The 12,684-nt window shown below is 36.2% G+C and overlaps 1 protein-coding gene across 12 annotated transcripts in view; it reads right to left on the reverse strand.

Annotated features, from left to right (window-relative positions):
* The window catches only part of LOC127850289 (uncharacterized), a 243,542-nt gene that overhangs the window by 23,500 nt on the left and 207,358 nt on the right, over positions 1 to 12,684 (reverse strand). For 5 of the 12 annotated variants that reach the window (XM_052383218.1, XM_052383217.1, XM_052383219.1 and 2 more), the window contains one exon: positions 4,655 to 6,186. The exons of 5 other annotated variants lie outside the window; for them this stretch is intronic. In XM_052383218.1, coding sequence (XP_052239178.1) covers positions 6,089 to 6,186 — 98 coding nt within the window. In that variant the 3' untranslated portion in view covers positions 4,655 to 6,088. Of the gene's footprint in view, positions 1 to 4,654; positions 6,187 to 6,864; positions 7,033 to 12,684 lie in introns of those variants that run through there. 2 more of the 12 variants (XM_052383213.1, XM_052383216.1) reach the window with 2 other exon arrangements.

Below are 12,684 nucleotides of genomic sequence, written 5' to 3' on the forward strand. Positions count from 1 at the left end.
TCCGTCGAACGGCTAGTGAATGATATACAGGACAGCAGATCGATCAATTACTGAACATGTGATCTGGCTTTCAATGTGCCGCTCAGACACTTCTACTTTTAATTGATTCTTTAGCATAGATTTGGTTTTTCCTATTCTGAGTAAACATGGCAGTAGATACTGGAGCCGATGCATGGTTAAGTATATCTTTAATGTCAATTTCCATCGAACTTGCTTGTAAGCCAATCACTCCTGAACAAATCAGGTTGATGTCATACACTTTGGTGTCTGCAACCCTAATGTGCTTTCGAGACACAACCTGGGTCTCAACCTTTATAGATATTGACCCATTAAAATTGTCCGGCCATGAGTTTTTGAATTCAATTATTTGGGCTTTACCAATATATATTGCTTTATACAAATTTGCAGACGGTGGTGCTATTGTTCCAGTCCCAATGTTCACTAGACTGTGTGGATGCTTGCTTTGATCCCTCGGATCAATACATTCTGTCAACTTTCTCCGAATACTTGCTTTATCTTTAGCATCTGCATTAATCCTCCATCGATTTTCTTCTTTGTGTTGCTCATTAGTGTCCACAAAATTGCCACTGCTTATTTATCTCAAACTTCAAACCTTGGCAGTTTCAGGTCTAAGTGTTGAACCTGTAATACCCTTCTTGCCATGGCTATATCTCAGAAAAGTTGTTTCTATGAACATGTCGCTCCATATGGCTTTCCATATCCCCGGAAGATGTCTCATGACATGCACACCCTTTAAGAACTTTTCTTGTGCGCTTTCAGGCATTTACTCTATTGAACTCAGGTAATAGAAGCCATATTTCGCGTAGTTTGGATGTGCAGCGACAAATAAGTAGGGTAACATTAGCTTAACTGATGCCAAGTGCAGCGGCCAATCACCTTCTCTTTCTGCACAAACATACATCATTATAAGAAATACTTCCATAATCAAACAATCAACCCACAATTTAGACGTACGACTGGCAGATGCATTTCTAGATTGTCAACTGTCTGACAATTATTTTCGGTGAATACCTTGCGCAAAAATTCCTCTGTCACAATTCGTAATGCCCGTACATTTTGTGGATATTTCTTTCCATTTAGGAGTTTGGACACTACAGCAAATGTTGACTCAATCAGCTCTTCCAACCCACTTTTTGCCATAAGCGTTCCCACTGACCTCACAAAACTCATCAGGAAGTGCATTCCACCGAGACGTTGTATTACATCCTGAAACTGCTCAGGGTATGCCCAAATAATATTGACTACAACTCTATAGATGTATAGTTGTAGGTCACCTGTAAACACAGTAAAGTTCTGACCGTACTGTAATGATAAACTGTAATTTAATATATTAGGATTATAATGAATAATTATTATTAATGTATTTGTGTAGTCCATGCTAACCAGATGTTAATCAAACGGGTGTAAATCATTTGCGCTTAATGAATATGTGTTCATGATGTTTGCACATTGTGCATTATGCAGTACATGTGTATTTTAATATGGTTTCTTAGTTTGCATGTCTGAAATATATTTGTTTATGTAAAATAATATATCAAAGGGATTTTAGTTGCTAATATTGAATGTTATTTACAAAATGCCATTCTGAAATACAATAAGTCCAGTTTGAAGAGCATGAAATTCCAACTCAACGATATGAAATCGAATTTTAAATGGAATTATTTGAATAAGCGACCATAATGGCAGCCATTTTGCGTATACTTTTATAATTTGGAATTTTATTTCGATAAATTCACTTCCCAAACTCCAACCATCATAACAATATTCAATTTTTGGCTGAATAGATCTAAAATAAGGATAAATGCATTATCATACCACCACTTACGTTAAAAAGCTGAAAACGGCGGCCATCTTGGACGCCATCTTTGATTTCTCAAACCCTCAGGATACCAGCCCGGCATCATTTGGATTTTTCATCAGGACTATGTCCCCCATCAAAAACACTTTAACATTTACTATACACTTCAATGTCGGGTATATGTCATTTTATGCCGGACTAATCCGAAGGTAAAGCCTCGTCATTTCGGATGATGTCCGAGTGAGGCATATGTAAAACACAACCTTGAACTGTATTGAAATAATCGAATTATTTTGTCGATGTCGAATGAACAAGACATATTGTTTTCAATGTTATTTTAATTTATTTTGGTATGTGTGATTTGTTTAAACAATAATAGCGAAAATATAAATAGCGAAAATAGCTGTGCACTCGGGCAGGAAAGGATTTTTCGAGCGCCCGCAGATGATCATGCCCTCGAAAACGTGTATTATCCCTATATAATAGCACCTTACTATTTAACATACATGTGTGAAGTTAGCCTCTTTAGCCTATTTAGCCTATTCAGCAGCCTATTAAACCTATATAGCCTATTTAGCAAGTTTAGTACATAGGTTAAAACATACATCTTATTTAGCGTATCTAACCTATTTAACAGCCTATGGAGGATATTTAGCCTATTTAGCAAGTTTAGTACGCAGGTTGAAATAAACATCCTATTAAGCTTATATTTGGCTATTTAGCAGCCATTTGAACCTATTAAGCCTATATTATTCATATATGAAAGAAGCTGAAATATACGTCCAATTTAGCCTATTAAGCAGCCAGTTAAGTATATTTTGCCTAATTAGCAAGAATATTAAATGAAGCATGAAACAATCATCTCATTTAGCCTATTAAGCAGCGTGTTCAACCTTGTAAGCCTACTTTACATGTTTATCTAATAGTTTGAAACATGAACCCTATTCACGCGTTTAAGCCTATTTAACAGCCTATTTAGCCTATTTAGTCAGTTTATTAAAAGATTTTTTTTAATACGTCATATTCAGTCGTTTATAAATTATATTCATACAAATGAACAAAAATATTAAATACAATCAAATATACGGCCTATGAAGACAACCATTTTCAAGCCGTATGCGTCATTTTTCAGTGAGCGTGTATGCCCATTTAAGGGCCCTCTTTCGGACGAACAAGATTTATCCCCGAAAGCCACTTAGTGCACGCTGACCAGCCGTCGACTGCCTATCGGGCTGAACTTGTTTCGACCGGGACTTTTAATTAAGGTCGGCCGTGCATGCAGCCTATTTAGCCTATTTCTCGTATGCGTCATTTTCCAGTGAGCAGGTATGCCCTTTAAGGGCCCCTTTCGGACAGACGAGAGTTATCCCCCGGAAACGACCTAGTGCACGTTGACCTGTCTTCGACTGCCTGTCGGGCTGACCTAGTTTCGGCCGGGACTTTTAATAAGGGTAGGAGTCAGGTGCAGTCTATTTAGCGTAGTACGCATCATTTTGCCTGTGAGATGTTATGTCCCTTTAAGGGCCCCTTTCGGACGAACAAGAGTTACCCACCGGAAGCGACCTAGTGCACGCTGACCAGCCGTCGACTGCCTATCGGACTGAGCTTAATTCAGCCGGGACTTTTTATTAGGGTCGGTCGTGCATGCAGCCATTTAGCGTATTTCTCGTATGCGTCATTTTCCAGTGAGCGGGTATGTCCCTTTAAGGCCCCTTCCGGACAGACAAGAGTTATACCCTGCAAGCGACCTAGTGCACGCTGACCTGCCGTCGACTGCCTGTTGGGCTGATAAAGTTTCGGCCGGGAATTTTAATTATGCCAGTTAACATGCCAGTTAGTAAAACAATTATTATCATTACGTATGTCAAAACATACATACATAATATCATTTATTAAATAAATTGAAGTCATAAATAAAACATTTTCTGGTGATCGGAATTCCGTCAGCCTTGGGTTTAATCTCTGCACCTGGTGAACGTGTATACGTATATGGCAGACTGATCGCCTTTTGACGTACATGGGTGGAGAGGCGTGTTTTAGTGGAACTCCGTCGCCCGGTTAGCTCAAATAAGTATTCGCCGTTCAATGTTAATAACAGGCTTGTAGTCGTTTTATAACGACATGAACTATGTGTCATGTCTGGTTTGCAACGGTAGAGAGCCGGGGACTTCTGCCACCGAGTTCGACTCGACAACTTGTCAGGTGTGTGCCATGATCACTGTAATAAGCAATGGAAGCTTGTCGCGTTTAGTTCATTTTGTTTGGTTTAAGGTATCATGTATTTATATCGCTAGCGAACTAGCTTCCAACTCTGCGGCAACATTACATTCTCAAATACTGTTGGTAAGTCATATTAAACCGAGTTTAAAGCAAGACATAGAGTAACTCACAAAAGCATTCCTTAAAATGTCAATTTTACAAGCTGGACTGCCAATTTATCTTTTTAGCTTTATGTGAAGTATTTGTATCAGTGATCCTCATTTCATTGATGGTAAGAATCATTAATAATGAATGCCATATTCCTTATTTATGTTAATATTTATAAGCTATCCTTTTCCTGGTCGCGAACGCGAACATTCGAACGAGCAAGACCAAACTTCAACAAACTTGTTAGAACTAACGACCGATATGCGCTATTATGAGAGTACATACATAATGTAATTTCTAGAAAGCGATAAAGAGTAGTTTCCTTGTATATTTATTTTACTTTGTGCAAGTTAGTTACATTCTATATCGTCGTAACATTTTCGAAATAGAAAACAATAATTGTAATTGTATTTGTACATGTACTCTTTTGGTATTTGGGCAGTTCGTTAAAAATAACAGAACAGAACAGAACAGAACAGAATAGTTTATTTTTTACTTAAGCATGTGAAGCTCATCGTCATTAACATACATATAAATAACAGCATGCGTTGAAGTACACACAAAAACACACATCATTTTAAAGAATAAATAATCTAAATAAACACGAAATATACATAGTTCGTGAACATATTTCGTGAGAATGGTACATGGATGGGTTTAATACACAGTGGTCACACAATGTTATGCATATAGGTTTACAAATATAGGTATAATTACATATTTCTAAACCTTATTGTTAAAAATAACAAAATAAATGCTGTTAGCTGAGTTTTTGGTTTTGTCTCTATTCTAGAAATGTTACCATAGCTATATATCACAATAACACATCCGCTTCAACACAGTTTTCGGCAAACTTGTTTGCAAATGTGGAATAGTATGCATAAAGAACGGTTTTGATATGTATGGCACCAATTGGTGTAGTTTCGATAGTTGTTTCATTGTATGATAACACTGTTTTTTCATGCTGTGTTGTTGTATCTTATGTTGCTTGTGAACTGATGCATTAATTATCATTCTGTTTGCTAATCAAGCTAATAATTATAATTAAGATACAATACTACTAATAAAAATAATACTTATACTACTAATAATAAAAATAATAGTAATAATAATAATAATAATACAGGTGAACATTTCATCACTGCATACCACGCAAGCACTTAAAGACGATAGTATTTCTCTTATTATACGTTAACAAACACAACGAGAATAGATTTTATACTTCAATATTAAAACGCAAAGATCGTTATAGTGTTCAATAACTTTAAGACAGTGGTTACACAGTGCACGTGAATAAAAATAAACAAACACATCACAGAATTCATAATGTGCAAACAGCATGCCACTATCGTTTGTGTGGTGCTTTGCCGGTCGATGTGACAGTGAAGATAGAACGCACAGGCCTCACGTGAAAACAGTCATATAAGGTATACAATAAATTAATGCATACATATACTTTACAAAATGGGAAGTATACATGCACCGGGGACAATTGCTATGTACTCAAATTAATACGAATTATTTAAACGCTTATTCGAAGCTACAAACACTGAAACTTCAAGGCGTATTAATTTTTCATTATATTTTATGAGTTAAATAACTTAAAGGTTTTAATCGATTCTTATCACGGTCATACCGGATTGTCAATGCAAATATTTTGGAATTGTAAATAGTGTATAAACTGACTTAAACTTAACTAAATAAAACAACATAAGGTGAACAATAAGAATATTTAGTGAGGAGTACAATATGAAATGGTATGTGGAGAAAAATCTTCTTAACGTATATATACTAGCAACGAACAGACAATTAAATATTAAAAAAATAGCATGATCATAAAAACAGTCGCCGAAATCTGTAAAAAGAAGTAAAGTAAGCACACACCATCCATATATTGTTTTTCTACAGCACGATGAACAATCCATGCAAAACGGTAATAACGAGAGATTGGATCGCGAAGGCATAACACCGCTTTGCAGAGCTTATGTCGGAAACCAGTCCTGAAAACAAACAAAACACAGTATTAAATAAACATTATAAATTTACATTACAGTATTTATTCTGTCTATACCGGTTTTACATATTTCTATATTATTTTTTTCTTCATTACTTTATTCTTCATTTCCAAAAATAGACAAACTGTCGTCGGTCTTTGTTAACAATTGTTTTAAACGAAAGCGTAAGAAGTGTTGATTAAGATGAAGATTCAGTATATTTGTTAATCAAAGGAATACCATTGATAAAATATGGAGTCGTTGTGAGTTTAAAAAAAAAGCAAATAGTAAATTGTTGTAAACTGACTATTTAGTAAATACCACAGGGTATCGTGTGTATTGTTTCTTATCATGAAGAAACGCTCTAGGGCGTTACCTTTTGTGTTGTCTATATAATAATATGTCAAGATAAAATGATAAAATCAATTCTAAGTTTGAGCTGGAAGAGAATAATAGAACACGCATGTTTAAGTAATTATTTTCTCGTTTATTCCAGATGTGATTGCTTTATTACATACATTAGAAAAACATTGCATTATCGTAAATCTTAAGTAGTCATAAAACGGATCCGGACGTTTAAGATTACACAAATAATTAAGTTGAACAGTGGCTCTTTTTCAGAATGACGAAGGACATGCTATTCAAATAACTCAATCCGTTAATATGACATGTTAATACACTGACCACTGAATTCGAAATTCCGACATGTTGGAAATCCCTTGGGCGTAGCTGGCTTTTTGTCCCCCTCGTCTATGACCATCATCATCCCGTTGGTGTTATGCAGGTCGATGTGACAATGCAGAAACCACATACCGGGGTTGTCGGAGATAAAACGCACCACCACATAGCCACCTTAATACCATACAATTATTAATCAGCATTGTACAATACAAAACGTGTATTCATGTTAACTTTAAATTAATATGATACAAATACTTATTGCGACAATAAGTTATTTACTAGTTTGTTTAGTTTAAGTAGCTAGATAGATAAATTTTCAATAGCAACCATTATGTCCGTGTTTGTTTCAATACATAGCCTGTATCAGACTTGCGAACGTATAAAAATAATTAAGAGTATGATCAATATAATTCGACATTGAATTGTCAATTAAATATCACAATGATTGCCCTGAAAAACTCATGAACTTGTGAATTTTGGTTTTCGGTTTCCGTAGTTGGTACGTTAAAGACGGCAAGATATGTGTCAATCATAAGAAACGTACTCTATACAGTGTTTTAAACGATCCCCTCTCTAGGACTAACTAACATCATGGAAAGTAAAAATGAGTCTGAGAAAACTGGGTATTATGCATGTGCGTGAACCGTCGTCCCAGATTAGCCTGAGCAGTCCGCACAGGCTAATCAGGGACGACACTTTCCGCTTCTATGATATTTTTCGTTTAAAATAAAGTCTCTTATTGGCAAAAATCCAATTTAGGCGGAAAGTGTCGTCCTTGATTAGCCTGTGCAAACAGCACAGGCTAATCTGGGACGACACTTAACGCACGTGCATTATACCCAGTGTTTTCAGAACGCGACTCTTAGAGTCCAAGCGATGTTACAAACTTTTAAGGGCGATTCTGTCTACCCGCAATCAGAAATGTGACACATCGCACTCGATAACTAAATTTAATTTATTATTGGAGATTTAAATGATGCATTGTCTTGAAATATGCGGGCTTTAATCTTTCTTTCGCACAAAATAATAGGATGGTGAATATTTTAACAACACACGTTAAAACAAAATCTAAGTTATCTATAGATATAACAAGCAGACGACGCTTGCAAAATAAAACGTATTTATTTGAGTTAACTTCCTTTCTATTGTCCACAATGTTATCGCACTGGGTCTTTCATAACAATCTCAAAAATGGTATGATGTTACTTCAACTTTTTAATAAATATCTGAGAGTTAATAAATAAATAATCGTAGTGAGAACAAGTAAATAAAACAGATTTTACCAGTTGGCACTATAATGGTGTCCTTCTGCGGCGGATCATCGTTCATTCCTGGAACATTTCCGTTATCCCAAGATGCATCGCTCCATCGCATGGTGCTGCAGAACTCGAATTTATCAGTGCAAACAATGTCTGTAGTCGGAGCAACAAGACGACCGTTCGAAGGGTTGTATGATCCCAGGCCCATCTTCATGACGTAGAACGAGTGACCGTGTAGATGGATTGGGTGGGACCAGCCAGCTCCGATGCCGAGATTGGTGAACACCATTTGGATGAGTTTGTTGGAAGGAATTTTGTGTATGTATGTGCATTGACACATACCATCGCGTGAGCATTGGGCTTCGTTGCAACCTGTGGTAACATCATTTGGTTGAGTGAGTATCGGGACGGAAGGAAATATGAACTCCCTTGCATTAACCGATCCAGGTGTAGTGCCATTTCGTCCAGGGAATCCAAAGTTAAAGAAGTATTCGTTATCTACCCGATTTCCAAGAATCTTTTCTTTTTCACGTATTGGATCGTTATTTTTTATATCATTGAATGTAATGCATGTCGCGAGAGTTGAAGGCGCTTCATATTGGTAAGGGCAGTTCAAAACCGTGCAATTTAAAGCATAGCAGTTGACATCGCTTGCTTTTGCTGGATACATATCGGTTGCTGACAATTTATAATCGACCATTTCAAGAATGGCTTCCGCGGCGTGATATTTGCCGTGGCTTTCTCGAGTTTCAATTGTTTCTGCTACGAACATGTATTGCCTTCTGTCGGGAGTACTCGGACTCGTCCATAAAAAGTCATACCTCTCACCAGGGTGAAGTATAATCGACTGAAATTCCCGTCGTTCTATGTCGAAGGCATCTGATCCACGCACAATAAATTTCTGTCCTTCGATGAATACTCGCATTGGATATATGGTCATGGCACCTATAACCCGGAATCGATAAGTCATCCCGGACTTTATTTGAAAACGAGTAAGCGGGCTGCTATTGTGATAATTTGCCGATGACCAGTAACGACCTTTTCCATTTATAAGACCTGAATGAAACTCGTACCTTGAAAATTGAGCTCTGTCTATGGAATAAGTAGTACTTATGACTCTTCCAGATGACATATCAAATTGTTCAGTAAGCATTCTATGATAAGCAGTTTCTGGGTCCATCAAATGATTCCAGTCCTGTAACAACATCACGATTTGGTTTAAGCCAATAACCTCAGGATCCTTTCTTGGATAGACTATGAATGCACCGTAAAGGCCCATGCTTCTTTGGTCCCCAATATGAGCGTGGTACATGCTTGTACCGGGTGGATACGCTTTGAAAACATGAGTGAACGTTTGACCCGGTAAAATCGGACATTGAGATATGAACGCTACACCGTCCATCCACGGTGTGCCTTTCTGATGAACTCCATGGAAATGAACCGTGACGCTGTCCGTGTGTAGCTTATTGACGATTTTAACGTTGAGCGTTTGGTCGACATACGTTTCAATTCTGGGACCGGGAAACTGTCCGTTTATCGTAATGACTAATCTTGAACTTGCACCATCGGCGGTAATAACGAGGCGTTCTTCGTCATCGCTCAATTCAAGGTTTCTTTTTGAACTCTTTAGTTTACCTTGAAAAGGAAAAATAAGGTCTTTTTCCTTTTCAAGAACCATCGTAAGTTTGTGTTCAATGACCAGGGTCACTGAACATATGGTGTCGGTTGACTTACAGACAGTGTCAGCAGAGGTTGCAGGCGGCTGCACATCAAATTGCGCCCTTAGTATGGGTACGAAGACAGACAGCAACATGCAGACTCTTACTACTATGTTCGCCTGATAATGATATAATATACATATATTTTTATTAAATTTGCTACAAAAGTAAACATATTTGATTGATACACAGTCGATAAGACAGTTTTCAACTGACTAGGAAAAGACAAATATGGATTGATGTACGATTCAAACGCGGGTAAAATTATTTTAAATATAGCGACGATTTTTTGCATATGGAATTTAGGAACGCTTTCAACTGATATGCCGCAAATTGAAAAAATCGATTATAAGAAATTCCACCGACAAAAGAAATTTGAACTTTAACAAATTCATGGCGCCTGTAAAGAATAACCCAACATTCCCGATTTCTTATTTCTTGTCTCTATGTTTTGTGTGATTTTTATTTGACCAGAGCCACCAATGGTTCATCGGTAAGGATTAGTAGTGAACAAGTTAATGTCACATCTACGGTTGCTTCAGAAAATGCTTACAATTGAACGCTACAACGAAATAAAAAAGTTGTTTGATGTATCAGTTTAAGCTTAATCATTTTCTTGTCGCTGGACTAATTCCCAAAAACTTACAGATGGTTTGAGAACCAGTCGCGACAACATCCCAATATTGCAAACGTGTAATGCTTTTTGATTCGTAGACCTGTCTGGAGCTATTATCCAAATAGCACATATGTATGTTTCTGAGCGGTAAGATATTTGTATAGCCGTATATTTTGTGTATTTTTGTTTTCAAATAATAGTAAAAATATATAAAAAATATGTTTTAGTGGCCAACCATAATCTAGCCACAAGTTCTTTAAATTATGAGGTGTTGAAACTATACTTGGCAAAATTCTCAATACATAAAATTGAAACACTCTTAAAAAATTAAGGTCAAATAAAAAGGAATAAGGTTTTAGGCGTTGCATGAAAATCTTCAAAACATCTTTCGCAAAAACTAGTGCGTAATGTGCACTCATTTTGCGCATTTATTTGAATAGTGCTTGAGTCAAACTCAGTAACAGTATATAACACCATAAAATAAAACAATAGGCATAACTATGTCAATACATTAACATTATAAGATAACTTCTCTAAATAACAACTAGACGACATATATGTGGTTGTATATAGTAGTTTTATATAATATATTTAATACATGGGGTAGGTTTTTGTACGTATTATAATATTATTTTGGCGGCATAACTTTATTGATAAGTATATGTAATCAGGCGTTTTATTAATCTATTTGCAAATACACAGCAGAGCATGTATTGATATATATCTTGACTACCACTAACAATTGGACAGATATCCAACTAAATATTTGTTCTGCACACTGCTGCACGCTAAATAATAAAGGCATTTACATTGGGCTTTTTCGATCGATCATTATTTACAAAAGCTATACCCGGGACATAAAGAATGCATTTAAATCGAGGTCATTGTGCGCCATGCTTCCAATGTTGAAACAAACTCAGTTACCGCCTGTGTTATAGTAATTACATTGCATTCAATTTATCATCGATTGATTTTAAGACAATTTATTCCATCATGCTTTGTGAAAGCTGCTTTTTGTAAAAAACATTTATCATTACGTTATTAGTGCCACAATTTATATTGACGCTTAACGATATCCTAAATATTATACTAAGTCATCAAGCATTGCTAAATTTGTGCCAAAATCTTTATTAATAATAACGTTACACAGTGAACAACTTCATTGAAAATTTAATATGCCTCAAAGAGAAATGAAACAAGTAGAATAACACAGTGAAATTTGATGTTTAATGCAAATTATTTCCTGTATTAAGCTTTTTAAATATATTATTGAATCAATATACAAATCTAAGTGTGGATAACGTTAGTTAAGGAAACCAAAAATGAAAAAGATATGCCTTAAGTCAAACAAAAAGAAGAATAAATGCGCCAGTATAGTTCAAATCAGATACATAATCAAGATAATAAAATATACAACCCACTTGTCTGATTATTTATCGCATGTTTTTCTTTCATCACAATGATATAATTAGTACTTGATATAGTTTTACATTACAAACCCAATTCGTATGTGAAACATTTTCGCGCGTTAAGCTTGAATTGCAATGAACAAAGATCTCATTTGTTTTGCAAAATGTCCAAGTCTAATATAATCACTTATTTCGTATGTTTCGTATCATGTACTCTTTACTTCATAACTTATTATAATCAATTGATAAGAAAACTTACCATTTTCGCACGAGCTCAAATATGCCTTATACGATCCTTACTTGCACATTTGCACCATTGTAATTGAGCAGTCACATAACCGTACAGAAGGTTTATGTTAAGAGCCCGGGAGAACAGCAAAGGCAGTGTATGCCTCGTGTGCAACGAGCCAATCGTTTTACGGGACCGCGCTTGCCAATTAAATGTAAACCCTGAGCAGTTGATACATTGAAAAGCAAACACAAGTATGTTTCTATTGCTAGGTTTAACGTGCCTTTAAACCGGGTGATACAACTTATGCCTTACAATCACATGTCCATAAATGTTTTATGAAAATGCTTTGTCTTGGATAGGCGATTGGTCTAAAATTAAGCTTTTATGCATTCGATGTTTAATTAGTGTATGTCCTAAACATGTGCAAGGTATTAAGCATTGCGCTTTTCCATCTGCCATGAGAGAGAGAGAGAGTGTGAGAGAGAGGGAGAGGGAAGAGAGAGAGAGAGAGAGAGTGAGAGAGAGAGAGAGAGAGAGAGAGAGAGAGAGAGAGAGAGAGAGAGAGAGAGAGAGAGAGAGCGAGAGAGAG

The sequence above is a fragment of the Dreissena polymorpha genome, chromosome 11 (assembly GCF_020536995.1).
Source record: "Dreissena polymorpha isolate Duluth1 chromosome 11, UMN_Dpol_1.0, whole genome shotgun sequence".
Classification (NCBI taxonomy): domain Eukaryota; kingdom Metazoa; phylum Mollusca; class Bivalvia; order Myida; family Dreissenidae; genus Dreissena; species Dreissena polymorpha.